At 31.5% G+C, this 13,548-nt stretch overlaps 2 protein-coding genes across 2 annotated transcripts; one reads left to right on the top strand and one right to left on the bottom strand.

The window, feature by feature from the left end:
- Positions 1 to 4,511: 4,511 nt before the first annotated feature.
- LOC145006381 (NADH dehydrogenase [ubiquinone] iron-sulfur protein 8, mitochondrial-like) lies at positions 4,512 to 7,177 on the bottom strand. Its single transcript, XM_078965467.1, has 8 exons — positions 7,020 to 7,177; positions 6,415 to 6,508; positions 6,273 to 6,326; positions 6,081 to 6,172; positions 5,885 to 5,998; positions 5,563 to 5,630; positions 4,913 to 5,024; positions 4,512 to 4,796 (listed from the first exon to the last, which is right to left on the bottom strand). The coding sequence occupies exons 1-8, from the start codon at positions 7,071 to 7,073 to the stop codon at positions 4,701 to 4,703; spliced, it is 684 nt and encodes a 227-aa protein (XP_078821593.1). The 5' UTR covers positions 7,074 to 7,177; the 3' UTR covers positions 4,512 to 4,700.
- A 1,408-nt stretch (positions 7,178 to 8,585) lies between these two features.
- On the top strand, positions 8,586 to 9,781 carry LOC145005497 (uncharacterized). The gene is made up of 3 exons (XM_078964582.1): positions 8,586 to 8,776; positions 8,876 to 8,994; positions 9,513 to 9,781. Exons 1-3 carry the CDS (start codon positions 8,628 to 8,630, stop codon positions 9,530 to 9,532), a joined length of 288 nt encoding a protein of 95 aa, XP_078820708.1. The 5' UTR covers positions 8,586 to 8,627; the 3' UTR covers positions 9,533 to 9,781.
- The last annotated feature ends 3,767 nt before the right edge of the window (positions 9,782 to 13,548 follow it).

Below are 13,548 nucleotides of genomic sequence, written 5' to 3'. Positions count from 1 at the left end.
AAACCTATTCATAAAAATCTGATAACAAATTAATCCCAAATCTTAGGCAATCCCTAAGTTTTGGGGATTGACACGTTTGTCCATTCATTCTACAATTTCTCAAAATGGCATTTATAATCATTCATAATTATAGGATTTCATTTTAAACTTTTAATTACTAGGCGAATGCCCGCGTGTTGTGCAGTGTGATAATTATGTAGTTTAATATGGTTTAATGTATTGTGAATAAGTCATACATAAAACTTGTATGCGATTAAATAACATGTATATTTTTTTGATTTACAGATTTTTTATCATAATAAATAATGAAATTTTTTTACTATTAGTTTAACATTTTAAATGTAATTTTTATGTACACATTAGTATGTAATGTAATTAGTTGATGATTGATTAGATATGAATTCTCATTTGTGGTCGTCTATTTATGTTGAACCTCATAAAAATACATATTTAACGACTTTTGTTACTTTTACTATTGAATAGAAAATGGTGTCGTATTTTAAGTAAATATAAAAAATCTCATTCTCAATCTATTTTAAGATAGTGACATATTTTAAGTTAATATAAAAAATCATATTCTAGAACTAATGAAAAGAAAAAACGGGAGCCAAATTTTTTAACTATAATAAAGTTGATTCCAATTAAAAAGTGCTCAATTGAAGATAATACCATTCAATAAACATCATAAGATATTACGTTATATTCAAATTACAGACAACATTTTTGTAAGAGTCATTCAAAATATATGAGACTATAGTGCCTAATACAATAATGTAATAACCAAATGACCCTAACATATTTTAAATGAAATGTAATTATAATATATTATCTATGCAACTAATATGGTATTCTTCTAATATGTGGGATTCGTCTACTATATAACCCTAACTATGTGGGATTCGTCTACTATATGATATTCTTCTAATATATTACATTATAGTATAAACATTATATTTGGAAAACCACTTTGAGTTATATTGTAGTTTATAACATTAAATTTGTGATGGGCTGTATTTGACACATATTTGTGTAGTTATATATATATTATATATTTAAAACAAATCTTATATAAACATCCAACCTAAATATTCATCTTCAAGTTTTCTTTCTTCGCCACGTAAACAAACTTTTGTTATAAAGCCCAAAATGGAATAAAAGACACTTAATTGTATGATCATGATATATTGTATTTTGATTGGGGCTTGTACAAAACATGCATGAGCATATATTATTAATTTATCTCTTGTTTTGGGTAATTCGAATAAGATGGTTTCAAATCCAACGTATCAAACGGATTACCCATTTACTAAAGTCTAAAACCCAAAAACTCAAACATGTTCTAATACCATATAAATGCATGAGGTCTTAGCAAATTATTATCTCATATGAAATACCATTGATTATGTGTGATTAATTATTAAGAAGGTGAAAAGGTTTGGGGGTTTCAAATGCATGAGGTTTTAGCAAATTATTGTGGGGGTTTCAAATGCATGACAATCAAGGGAAAATGCAAGCTTTATAAGTATGTAAGATTATTCCATAACATTTAAATCTCAAAACCTAGTTAAATTGTAACTACATATAATTTTTTTAAATTTGACTCTTTTAGTCCTATAATAAGTTTTCTAGCCTTATATGGTCTTTTAAACATCTTGATAACTTTAAGAATCTAATGTTAATTTCTTTTATTTCTCATTTTAGTTTATTGATTTGAATTTAGTTTATTTATGTTTATCTTATTTTATTTTTCAAAAAAAATATATGTTTCCATTAAATGTTCAAAGTTACTCAACTTGAATGTCGATGCTACGGTTAACTACCACCTTGTAAAAAGTTAAAGAAATACCCATTTTTTGCTAGCCCATTAAAAAACATGCCTTAATTCTTAAAGCAACATATCGATCGAAAAATAGAAAACATGATTATGAAGAACGTAGTTGGACTTGCAGTAACTGTGGCTTTTGTCTTTTCATACTTTACTTTCCTAGTCAGCACAACATTCTTCATCACTTTATGCATCATCCAAGGCATGGGCTCATTGCTGGAGCTTATAGGGTGGTTAAATTTAGGGTATGTAACACTTAGAATCTAGAAGGTCAATTAAGGAAGATAAAACTTCATTTATAAGTCCAAGTCATCGAGTTCAAGGGGAAGAAGTCGACGTGTTAGAAATTTGTCACACGTGTTTTTGGAAGACCAACTCTACGAGTTGGAAAGGTCCAACTCGAAGAGTTAGGCGGGGTTTGGGAAATCCTAATTCCAGGATTTTGTACCCTATTTAAACAACATAAACCTCATAAGTTAGCCTCATTTCTAGCCTCCACTGTCCTAAACCCTAACCTCGAAACCCTAAGGCGCTTTTGAGTGATTGTCAACCATTTTAAGGGTGTTGTGTGTGTTTGAAGCCACTTGGAAGGAAAGAAAGATTGGGATACAAGAAGGAGTTGCTACATCTAGAAACTCTTCATCAATGGCTGCATCTTTGAGGTATAAAGTCATCACCTTGACTTGTAGTTAACTAGATCTCCCTTCTTGAAGTTTTATCTTGAGTTTTGGGACTTTGGTTGAGTTATCCAAAGATTAGAGGTTTCTAGGGGTTGATGAGTAGATCCGACCCTTACATGACCTCTTGAGGCTTAAATTTGCAAACCTTATTAGCCTCTAGGTCCCATTCATGCAATATATCCATTATGAAGCCATAAACAAGCCTTAGAGGGCGTTTCTAGCATGCATGAGCGTAAAGTCAGAAACTTTATGTGATTCGCCCATCTTGGTACATCAAATATATGTTTTGGGACACGAGTAGTGACGAAGGTTTTTCATATTTAATGTTAAAAAATGAAAAATGTAATATGATAATATTCAACACTCCTACTTGATGGAATTTGAATTTCCCCAAAAATTTTTGATGAAATTTATTTATCTCAATGGAAGGAAAGTTGGACATATGAAAGTGATGGAATTAAATTTCAATTCCTCAAAACTTAAACCAAACATATGAAAGTGATGGAATTAAATTTCAATTCCTTCGGATTCCTTCCAATTCCAGCGAACCAAACGACCCCTAAGAATATAAAAGAAATTAATAATCCGAAATGAAAGTTGTAAGGAACATGAAATCCTAGTATAAAATTGACATCCCGAAATCTATGGCCATTTGGAATGCCTACAAAAATGATCACTCATATACAAACATTTCTAATAGTCATTTTTTTTGAATATGCTAGCCATAAAAAAATAAAAAAAAATAAAAACCTCAATTTCTAAAGCCAATTATCGATCCAAAATAAGAAACTACGATTATGAGGAACGTAACCAAAATTGCGATTATATTGGAGAAAGAATAGTCAAACGTGGAATTATGTAAGCCATAACCATCCTCGAATTTGGTTATAATATTATAAATCTACTAGTTGATTTTTTTATTGAAATCAACTATCACTATCATGTACTTTTTTCAACTTTGGTTTTTAAGTATTATATTATTTTATTTGGTTCCATTGATTAATTGGCATGTGATGATGATTACAAAATAAACGTTATTTTGTAAGGGTTGTATTATAAGCATTATTTTATTTTGTAAGAGTTACACTATAAGTATCATTTTTATTTAAAGGATCATATCAGGAGGGCGTACAGGATTTACAAGAACTATTACATTCATATTTAAGGGAATACACAATATGAGAGGCAGGTATAGAAAATACCTTTTGTAATAGGTTGTAGGGTAATAAGACATTTTGTAATCCGACATTGTGGCATAGTATTAGTGTGACAGTAAGATTAAACTTTAAGTATTCATTATGTTTTTCACCACATCATGATTTAAGGCGAGATGTATATATTACTAAAAAAGAGAAATCACATAATTATAGATTTATATAAAATGCTTATAAGATTTATATTAACACCTAATAATAAAAAATTAATAAAAACTCAATCGATTCATAACCGGCCAGAAATAAAAAATATGCCTTGAAAACAACTCGCACCATCACGCGTATTAGTGCGCCTTGACATTATGACACACATTTTAGAACCATGATTTTAACTGCTCAGACAGATAGCTACCAGGAGTTTAATAACATTAAACTTAAGCAACCATCACCATGATGCTCTCAAGTCATACAATAAATAACTAAATAAAAACTTCAATTTTCTTAGGATGTGTTTGACAAAACTAACTGATATATTGGAAGCTGGTAGCTGAAAGCTAAAAATTATTTCTTTTATTTGTATAGAAACATTGCAATAAATTAGGGTTTAGCCCAAAGCTTTTAATAGTGCAAAAATACATTTAAAAAAAGTCTTAAGGTCATACCCTAAAGAAGTTTTTTTTTTTAATTCAAGCTTTCGCTTTAAAGCTTCATTCAATAAAACAGTAAACCATTTACATAGTATATTTGTTAAACATCAACACCAACTCATTTGCAAAATACACTAGTTAAAAAATACCATCTTTATATTTGTTAAACTTCCACATAACAAAAAAAAACACATAACCACAAAAATAAACAAATCCAACTTACATTTTCACGTTATAAAACGAATACATCAATTTCCATCGAATAATCGATCAAAAAAAAACAAGTGCATATGATATGATTTCACAACAAAACACCCATCACTTTATTCATCTCATCATCCCAAAACCAAAACAAAAGAGATTCAAGATTATGATTTATGAACCAAAAACCATTTCACCGATAAAGGCTCTCGGATCTAAGATTCTCAGCAATCTCAGTTTCCCATCTATCCCCGTTTTCTAGAAGCTTCTCCTTATCATACAGAAGCTCCTACAAAAACAAAAACAAAAACATATCAGTTATCAGCCTTTAAAATTTATCCACAAATGCAAAATCATATATATATTAATATAATGAAACAATAACTAAAATTCATAATTATAAACCTCATGTGTTTCTGTAGCAAACTCAAAGTTGGGCCCCTCTACAATCGCATCCACAGGGCATGCTTCTTGGCAGAATCCACAGTATATACATTTTGTCATATCAATATCATACCTACATCATAATTTACAAATCAATATTTTTAATAATGATGATGATGATGATGAGGGCATTCTCGTCGTTTTGCACTCGCCATAGACCAGAGATTGAGAGTCATCGAGTGATTTCATATTTCATGTCCCACCTTTTTGGGTGAGACACTACAACCTCCTCTCTCATGTCATGTCAAATGCAGTACAACCTGCTCTGTCATGTTATGTCTGACAGTCATGTTATGTCAGATGCGGTACAACCTACTCTGTCATACCAAATGCAGTACTACTCTATCATGTCAAATGCAGGACAACCTGTTCTGTCATGTCATGTCAAATGCAGTACAACCAGTACAACATCTATCATGTCATGTCAAATGCGGTAGAATCTGCTTTGTCATCTCAAGTCAAATGCGGTAGAATCTGCTTTGTCATGTCAAGTCAAATGCAGTACAATCTCCTCTGTCATGTCATGTCAAATGCAGTACAATTTGCTTTGTCAAATCTGCTCTATCATGTCATGTCATGTACTGTATAACAAAAGCATAAAGTATCTTTACCTTGTTGTTCTGCGGCTTCCATCTTCTCGTTCCTCGGCTTCTATGGTGATAGCTTGAGCGGGGCATATCTGATACACAACCATGAACTTTATAAGTTATACCAAAGACTAGAAGTATAAAAAACGTTTGAACTAAATGAAAGAAATAGCAACGTACTTTGATTAATTTGTTTGTTTATTTATTAAAGCATCCCACTTTTTGTTTCTTTCTATTACAACATTCTACTTTCTTATAAGGCATTAGCATTTTCACTTTTATTTTTGATTATTATTATTATTGGGATTTAAGAGATTTTGAATTAAATCATGAAAGTGAAACTTACAGCTTCACAAAGTTTACATGCAATACAACGCTCCTCTCCTGTTGGATAACGTCTGAGGGCATGTTCTCCACGAAAACGAGGGCTTAATGGACCTTTCTCAAATGGATAATTGATCTGAAATCCAATTCTTGTTTAGATCATATAGGATAATGGAGAAAAGATTGAAGTAAAAAAGAAGTTTATGTTGAATACTTACAGTAACTTTTGGCTCAAAGAAGTATTTGAGTGTCAGAGAGAGACCTCGAACCAATTCAGTTAGAAATAACGTATTAATGCTCCTTTCAAACACTGCATAGTGAATAAATTAAGCATCATGAAGTGAAATGAACATAAAAGAATAGGATAAAAAGGCTAAAGAAATGGTGAAATGAGCTCAGATTATAAGTACCAGAACTCCAGTCTTTTGATATTTCTCTTGCAAGCTTTTCTCTTTCTTCATCATCTGCATTTGTGCAAAAAAGTATTTGTGAAATACAAAAATAAAGCAGGAGATTCATGAATCTTAAACGTAATCCAGAAAGAAACTTTACCTTTATCAGTTGAAAATGAGTGTTTGGTTGCAAATGAGCGTGCACCAGAAATTGTTCCAATGTTATGGGAATGCAATGCTTGTCCTGTGACAATCTGAAAAAAATGAAGATTTATCAGTATCGTATCATCAAGAGACTAATCGGAGTGTCTTTTACATGAACAGATAAGAGCATATGTTTAGATTTAAGCGAATTTCTCACGAAGTTTAAGAAATTCATATCAGTTTCAAATATGAAAAAATTTATCATTTCTTATCGGGAACAAGGATGGATTGGACATAGGGAGTAAGATTGTATCATTTTCGTATAGTGAAAACATTTGATGCACCCATATTAGACTACATGGGCAACAGACCCAAACCAAAATTAGGGCACGAAAGAAACTATGTAGCATTCTATATCGTCAATATGCCATTATCAATTAGTAAGAAAATTCACTTCTGAATTCTAAAAAGATCAAAATCAATCCATGATCTGTGGATCATCCCAAACTCTATTTAATGAGAAACATGTAGGATGAAATCGAAACCCTAAAAGTTCAACCCGCATCGTTTATACAGAAATTGCATCCGTATGTGAGCCTGAGAGATAAAGATGGAGCTTACAAGCTGTCGATTACGGATAGCGGAGATCGACTTGCGAGCTAAGATGGCGGCCATTTCCCTGATGAGATGATCTCGATGATAATTGATGAGCTAGCTCCCTCTCTCAGGTGCTCCCACGCTTCAGTTAGCTACAAACAGGAGTACTTTCACTTAGACCCCTGTATTATATTTTATTACAATTCTACCCCAAACGTTTTGTCGAACATTTTTGTGGAACCAAGCATTTTATATATACATGGACGATTTTAATCCATTGAAAGAGTTTATGGTGAGCTATATTTCTATTTGTAAAGAGAAAAAAAAGTATTATGAAAAACTATAAGATGAAAAAGTATTCACGAGTTGCACGATTTATAAGTATTAAGTCATATAAAATAATGAAGCTTGTTAATATGAATGATCTCATAAATTACTTTAAAAGTAAATGTTATTTCTAAACCAATATTAGAGATGTATATAAAATATTAGGCGATTCATGGTTTGGTATACCATTTTAGCATCATTCTTTAGTCTCCATGATGAGAGCCTAGTGATTGAGATGCAAAATTCCACACATGAGGTTCAACGTTCAAACCCTAACATACTTAAAATGTCGTTAGTATTCAACGATTGACTACTCGCATAGACTTTAGGTAGTGTTGGCATGGACCACTTAGATGATGTTTACCATTTAAAAAAAATGAGATATAGACTCCACCTAAATCAATAGATATTGTGGAACAAACTAGGGGTTAGCATTTGGACAAGCCATACCTAAACTGGAAACGAAACTGGTTTTGAGGGAATGAGTGGACTAATAATCGGGCTGTCAAGTATATACTGTTGTTGGTGTCAGTCCTGATTTTTGAACCTGTTGGAACCAGTATAACATGCAAGACAGAAGGTAAAATCTGATGACGCAATTGCTATCCAATAGTTTAGATGACTTATCTGAGGTATTTGAACATTTACAAGCTTAGATAGTTATTTGAATTGCTGTCTTGAATATTTAACGATTTAAAAAAAAAAAACATAAGTTACTTAAAATGGTGTTTCTAATGTCTATCATGCAATCATAAGATAATATTTTTTAACAATAGTCGTAATCGAGGACTATAATTCAATGAATATGTAACCAATTAATGTGAAATTATAGTATAAAATGAACTATAAACTGAAAAATAGACGTTGGGAAAAATATTATTTCATTCTAATTTCAAACAAATGAACTATGATAGTTTAAAGAATTTTATAAAATTTCCAAAACAAAACCGGTTTTTAGCCTAAAACGATGAAAAAAATGAATTAGAATTATAGATTAACGAGAACCGATACCAACCCGATAAAAAAAGTCCAATCAAGTCTAACTTGTCGATATGCCCACCTTAGAACAAACACTCACAAATATAATAGAGATATAACTGAAATTAATTTGTTTAATGGACTAAAATCGTCCGTGTATAAATAGATGAAACTATAGATTTTTTTTACCTAAATACCATATCAAGACCCAAATACTTTTGTCTTAGAGTACAACAAACATAGCATGAAGTATAACCCGTGTAGTTCATGTTTAGGGTATATAGAACCCACTAAAGAGGGAAAGAAAGAAAGTGGGAGAGGAAAAAAATGGCATCGGCAAGCAGATCAGCGTTAATGTCTGGTTTGCGAACAATCGCATCTCAAACCACCGTAATATCAAGAACCCTAGCCCCAAAACATGTACCCATTTCTCCATTTTCTTCATCTACAAGAACACTCCCTCGTTCAGCTTCAAGGTAGATGCTTTACCGATTACACACTGCAACGCGCACTACAACCAACCCTATTTCTAAATTCTGCGAAATCGATTTAAACTTTGTGGTGTTATTCTTCAGGATTGTTGGGGCATTGGGAATGGTTGAATCCATGATGCCTCTTCACAGCGCAATTGCATCTGCTCGTCTCAAATCGAGCCTTGCAGTTGATTCCGCCTGCTGGAGCTGGCTTTCACAAGGTACTTCTCGTTCCTGTCTTATGCGATAATTTCAATTTGTGCTTGAATTTCTGGGATTGATTCTTGCGTAAATTGACAAATTGGTTATAAATTTATAGCCAGAATTAAAAATTCTGCTTCCATTTCTTTAGGGGTTATTATTAGAGTAGCTTATAAAGAGTAACGACAACTAAATTTGATCTATTTTCGCATTAAATTGAATCTTTTTAGTGTTTATAATGAGCTCACGATTTAGTTCTTGATGATTCATAATTGCCATACTATCATCATGAGAACCATAATTTGAGGGTAGTAATTAAGGAGTAGAAATGGTGGTTTAGGTTTTGAGTAAGAAATTGTATTTTGGATGCTTTTGTTTCTTTCTATTACAGTTTTGGGGAATTTTATGCAGATTGTGGTTTTTTAGGACCAAAATAATTAGATTCTAAAGAGCAAATATGAAATTACATAAATACCCTTAAAGTTGCACATTGTGTTGTATACATCTCTATATTCTAACTTGTGTTTTGCTTCCATAGGTCTTGGAACATCATTGTGATAAGATTTGCAAGATTGATACAAGAATGAGCTTTAGGAAATTTTAATCAATTTTGGACCTTTCAAAATGTACCAAATATGTTATAAGTGGTACTTCAAACTTTTTTGTATTTTAATTACAAGATTTGTTCATTGTCCTTCTGTGCTCATTCTTCTCAATAAATTCTGTAAAGATAGTTTATCGGTGTTTGATTGATTTTTTTTTGCTTGTTTATTAAAGCAAATAAGAGGGATGTTATTGATTTGGCCATTTAAGTGTTTTTGTAGTTATTAAATCGTTATATATTTTTGAAACTTATTAAGGATTTTTTATATGGCTTTGTAGGTGGTCAAAATACCGAAAAACGTAATGTACTTTTGTTTGTACTTTTGTTTTTGTTGTTGTTATTGTTTTTAGTTGTGTAACTATAGTTTTAGTAATTAAATTATATTTTTTATGATGACATATATATATATATATATATATATATATATATATATATATATATATATATATATAAACATATTTTTTTTAAAGATTAATAACCTATAGGGTAAAATTGTTTTGGTCTTGTTCACATTTAGTCCATTAGGTTTTTTTGTTTACATATTAGAATTGAACTTGTTTGGACAGTTCACATTACATTCTTATGACCGGTTGATATAGGTTTTAGCCGGTTCAATGGTAATATGTAGACAAAAAAGACTTAAGATTCTAAATGCGAACAAAACCTAAACTATGTTACCCTTATAACTCTAATCTAGACTCACACGTTAGCGGTTCCGGACCGTTCCAGGTTGGTCTCGAAGCGGTTTGGTTTTTTTGAGTCTGCTAGTGTTGTTTGATGAGTCTGCACATTATTAGGTAGTTGGTAAGATAAAGCCTAACTAAGCCAATGATTCTTAGTTGGAACTAGGACGATCAAAACCAGTTTAGACCAATAATACAGTTTAGACCAATAATACGAACCGATAACCGGACGAGAACCGATTAGACTAAATTGAAGTACAAGCAATAAAGTACATGCTGAAAAAAAAATCATGTCATTCTATACAACATGGATTTGTGAAACATGAACATGAAACAAATTATAAAATATGTTTTGGGTATCTAACACGAACACGTTATATAATTAATCTGTATGACACGAATATATATGTTTTTAACCATGTTACATAAAACCATAGATTTGCATGAATTTAGCGGTCATCGTATAATACCAATTTTTAAGCTAAGAAAATATGCACCTAACTTGTGTTTTAACGTGTTTATATGTGTTGTGTGCCACACAAATTTAATTATTATCTTCTATGTGTTTAAATAGGTAAATTCGTGTTTCACACATGTAAGTCACGAAACATGAATTTAAAGTTTCATGTCGACACGCATTGACACGAAACATGAATTTCTAAAACCCATGCATGGAAACAAGTGTCATGTGAGTCATGTCGTGCATTAAGTTGTTAGGTCTAACGACAGCTTAAAGAAGATGGACAAATGATGTCGAAACAAAAAACAATTAAGCTTTGATACTCTGTGTTCCGAGTCTTGTAACTTAATCGATATATACCATCATATTTTCTTATTTAAAGAAGGCAATCAAGTTAACAAGTACCATCATAATGGCCACTCTTTGGTCTCTATGGTAAGCACATAACAATGCGATTTTTAACAAAATCAAATAATATCCTAAAAGATAACAGATCAAGCTGTGGCATTAGCGTACACTGGGATAAAACATAGAGCGGAATTTCAAAATTTGGAATGGGAGGACTTGGTGCAGTGCACCATTCAGAATAATGTAAATAAAAAATGTCAATTTTTGTTTCTACTTCACCGTATACAATTTTCTTAAAGTGCTCGATTTATATTTTACATAGGTCTTGAGCTTTCTTACTGTGTTCTATTTCTACTTTACATATATACTCTTGAGTTTTCTTAGTGTACTCTCAAGATACTTGTAATTTATTTAGATAATATTTTCTTTTTCTATTTTTATATGTTATTATCTTTATAACATATAATTTATATTTGTATTTATATTTTATGTATTTTATGTTTATATAACGTGTATCCCAAAACGCCCCTATTTCCCCTCCCCCATTTGGGTTTATTTTTTTTTGGGCGAACGAAGGTGTTGTTAAGACTAAAAGAAGTTGTTTTTTTAACTAAAAGAAACAATTTTAGATAAAAATAGTTATTTATAACATAAATTTATATATTTAAAATAAAAATATTATAACATATTAAAAATGTTATACTATAAACTTAAAAACATGATATTTAATTGAATTTTGGAAGTTCAAAAATCGTTGTTATTATTTATTATATTTTTAAAATTAATATATATTAATATAAATAATATATTAACGGGGTCCCCATTGGGGGTTTAGGATGAGACTACCCACCTCGCGCCCCCGCCCCCGAAACTAAAATGAGGGTTAATATTGCCCCCGCTCCCGATTTTTTATACAAATATTCCCCATTCGGTATCAGGGCCATACGGGTTCGGGATCCCACGAGACTTTTTGACATCCCTAAACACACTTAATGTAACAAAGAAAAATAGGAAAGTATATAACCGTTTCTAGAATTTACTCGATAAATATCGACGGTTTTGATAGAAGAAAAAAAACCCTACAAAACACACGGGTATAAACCAAAGTGATTACAACTTCAAGCATTTAGTGATACCATGAACAATCGTAGGTTGTTCGGTCTGAATATACCAAAGTGAATAATTTAAAATAACAACAAATTAAACCAAAATTAAATTCATCAGGTAAACATATTCAAATAAAAATGTGTAGTATTTACATGATCGTGTTTTTGTCCCACAACATATTCATAGCCTTAAAAACACTTTCGAAGGGCCATGACTAAACAACACAATCATATGAAGTTTACGCGATCGTCTTTTTATGTTACATGGTCGTGTAACTTTCCTAAGGCCCCAAAAATGGCAATGTGCTTCTTTAAATATGATCATGGAGAATTTTCCGCATTAATTTAAATTACGTATCGCATTCGTCTTAATTACAAGCGGCATGCCACATAGGATTTGAAAAATGTATAAATAGAGCCGATCTTTGACCTAAAAGGGTGTTCACCACACAAGACTTGTTCCAAACCTTTATCTGACCTAAAGGGTGTTCACCACACAAGACTTGTTTCAAACCTTTATCTAGACAAATTCCTAGCCGTTTCTACCATTTTTGGTCATTTATGAAGATCCGAAGAAACATGACTTGACCAATTAGTTTACTTTATGTTAGAAATTTGGGTGTAGAAAGGCTTGGAAATTCTGAGAATTGTGATTATCACTTTCACATCGAAGTATTTGATGGTACTCCCAAATCTTCAATTGGATAAGACTCAGAGAGACAAGAACCGAGAATGTTTGATGATATTTTCGTATGTACCAGAAAATGAGACCAAAACCAACTTTAATATCTTTGTCTGAAAACTGTCATGACAGTTTTAAAGTGTCATAAAACTATAAAAACGGATATATGGATAAGGGTCATACCAATGGTCCCAGCCAGGGGCTCTGCCCCTTGGACCCCGCTCCCAGGGGCGCTGCCCCCGGACCCCCGTTCGTTCAGGGGCTTCGCCCCTAAATGACAGTGTACTTTGAAACTTGATCAAACTTAAATAAGTGTGAACTCCACACCTTCCTTACTTGTTTAATATTTATCAAGATCATTTTTTGTCAACACAAAGTAATCTCATTACATTTAAATAACATTGATGATCAAAATCACCAACACTTTATTCATATTTACTTTTCAGTTGTTAAATTTTATTGTTTTAATCAGTTTTGAGCCACGTTTGGATAAAACACCTTAGTTTTTAGTACTACAAAGATTTCAACGTTTTATGGGACTAATTGTTAGATTTTGTTTTTAATCCATGTTTCTATCTAGTGTTTTCAATTATGGTTTAACCAAATGTTTGATTTTTAGTTCGATTTAGACTAATCACCTGAATTACGATTAAGTTAATCTACTTAATCAGTTGTTAAAATTCATAATTGT

This window comes from Lactuca saligna, chromosome 7 (assembly GCF_052625555.1).
Source record: "Lactuca saligna cultivar CGN05327 chromosome 7, ASM5262555v1, whole genome shotgun sequence".
In the NCBI taxonomy this organism is placed as follows: domain Eukaryota; kingdom Viridiplantae; phylum Streptophyta; class Magnoliopsida; order Asterales; family Asteraceae; genus Lactuca; species Lactuca saligna.
The sequence above is the reverse complement of the archived record's forward strand: the minus strand, read 5'-3'. Positions and strand labels throughout refer to the sequence as shown.

Bases quoted from the DNA above. Each gene is read 5' to 3' on its own strand.
- LOC145006381 (XM_078965467.1), bottom strand. From the start codon at position 7,073: ATGGCCGCCATCTTAGCTCGCAAGTCGATCTCCGCTATCCGTAATCGA. The intron at 6,327-6,414 runs GTAAAGTTTCTT...GCACAAATGCAG, and splicing joins CTCATTTTCAACTGATAAAG to ATGATGAAGAAAGAGAAAAG. The intron at 5,999-6,080 runs GTAAGTATTCAA...ATTGGATTTCAG, and splicing joins TCTTTGAGCCAAAAGTTACT to ATCAATTATCCATTTGAGAA.
- LOC145005497 (XM_078964582.1), top strand. From the start codon at position 8,628: ATGGCATCGGCAAGCAGATCAGCGTTAATGTCTGGTTTGCGAACAATC. The intron at 8,777-8,875 runs GTAGATGCTTTA...GTTATTCTTCAG, and splicing joins CTCCCTCGTTCAGCTTCAAG to GATTGTTGGGGCATTGGGAA. The intron at 8,995-9,512 runs GTACTTCTCGTT...TTGCTTCCATAG, and splicing joins CTGGAGCTGGCTTTCACAAG to GTCTTGGAACATCATTGTGA.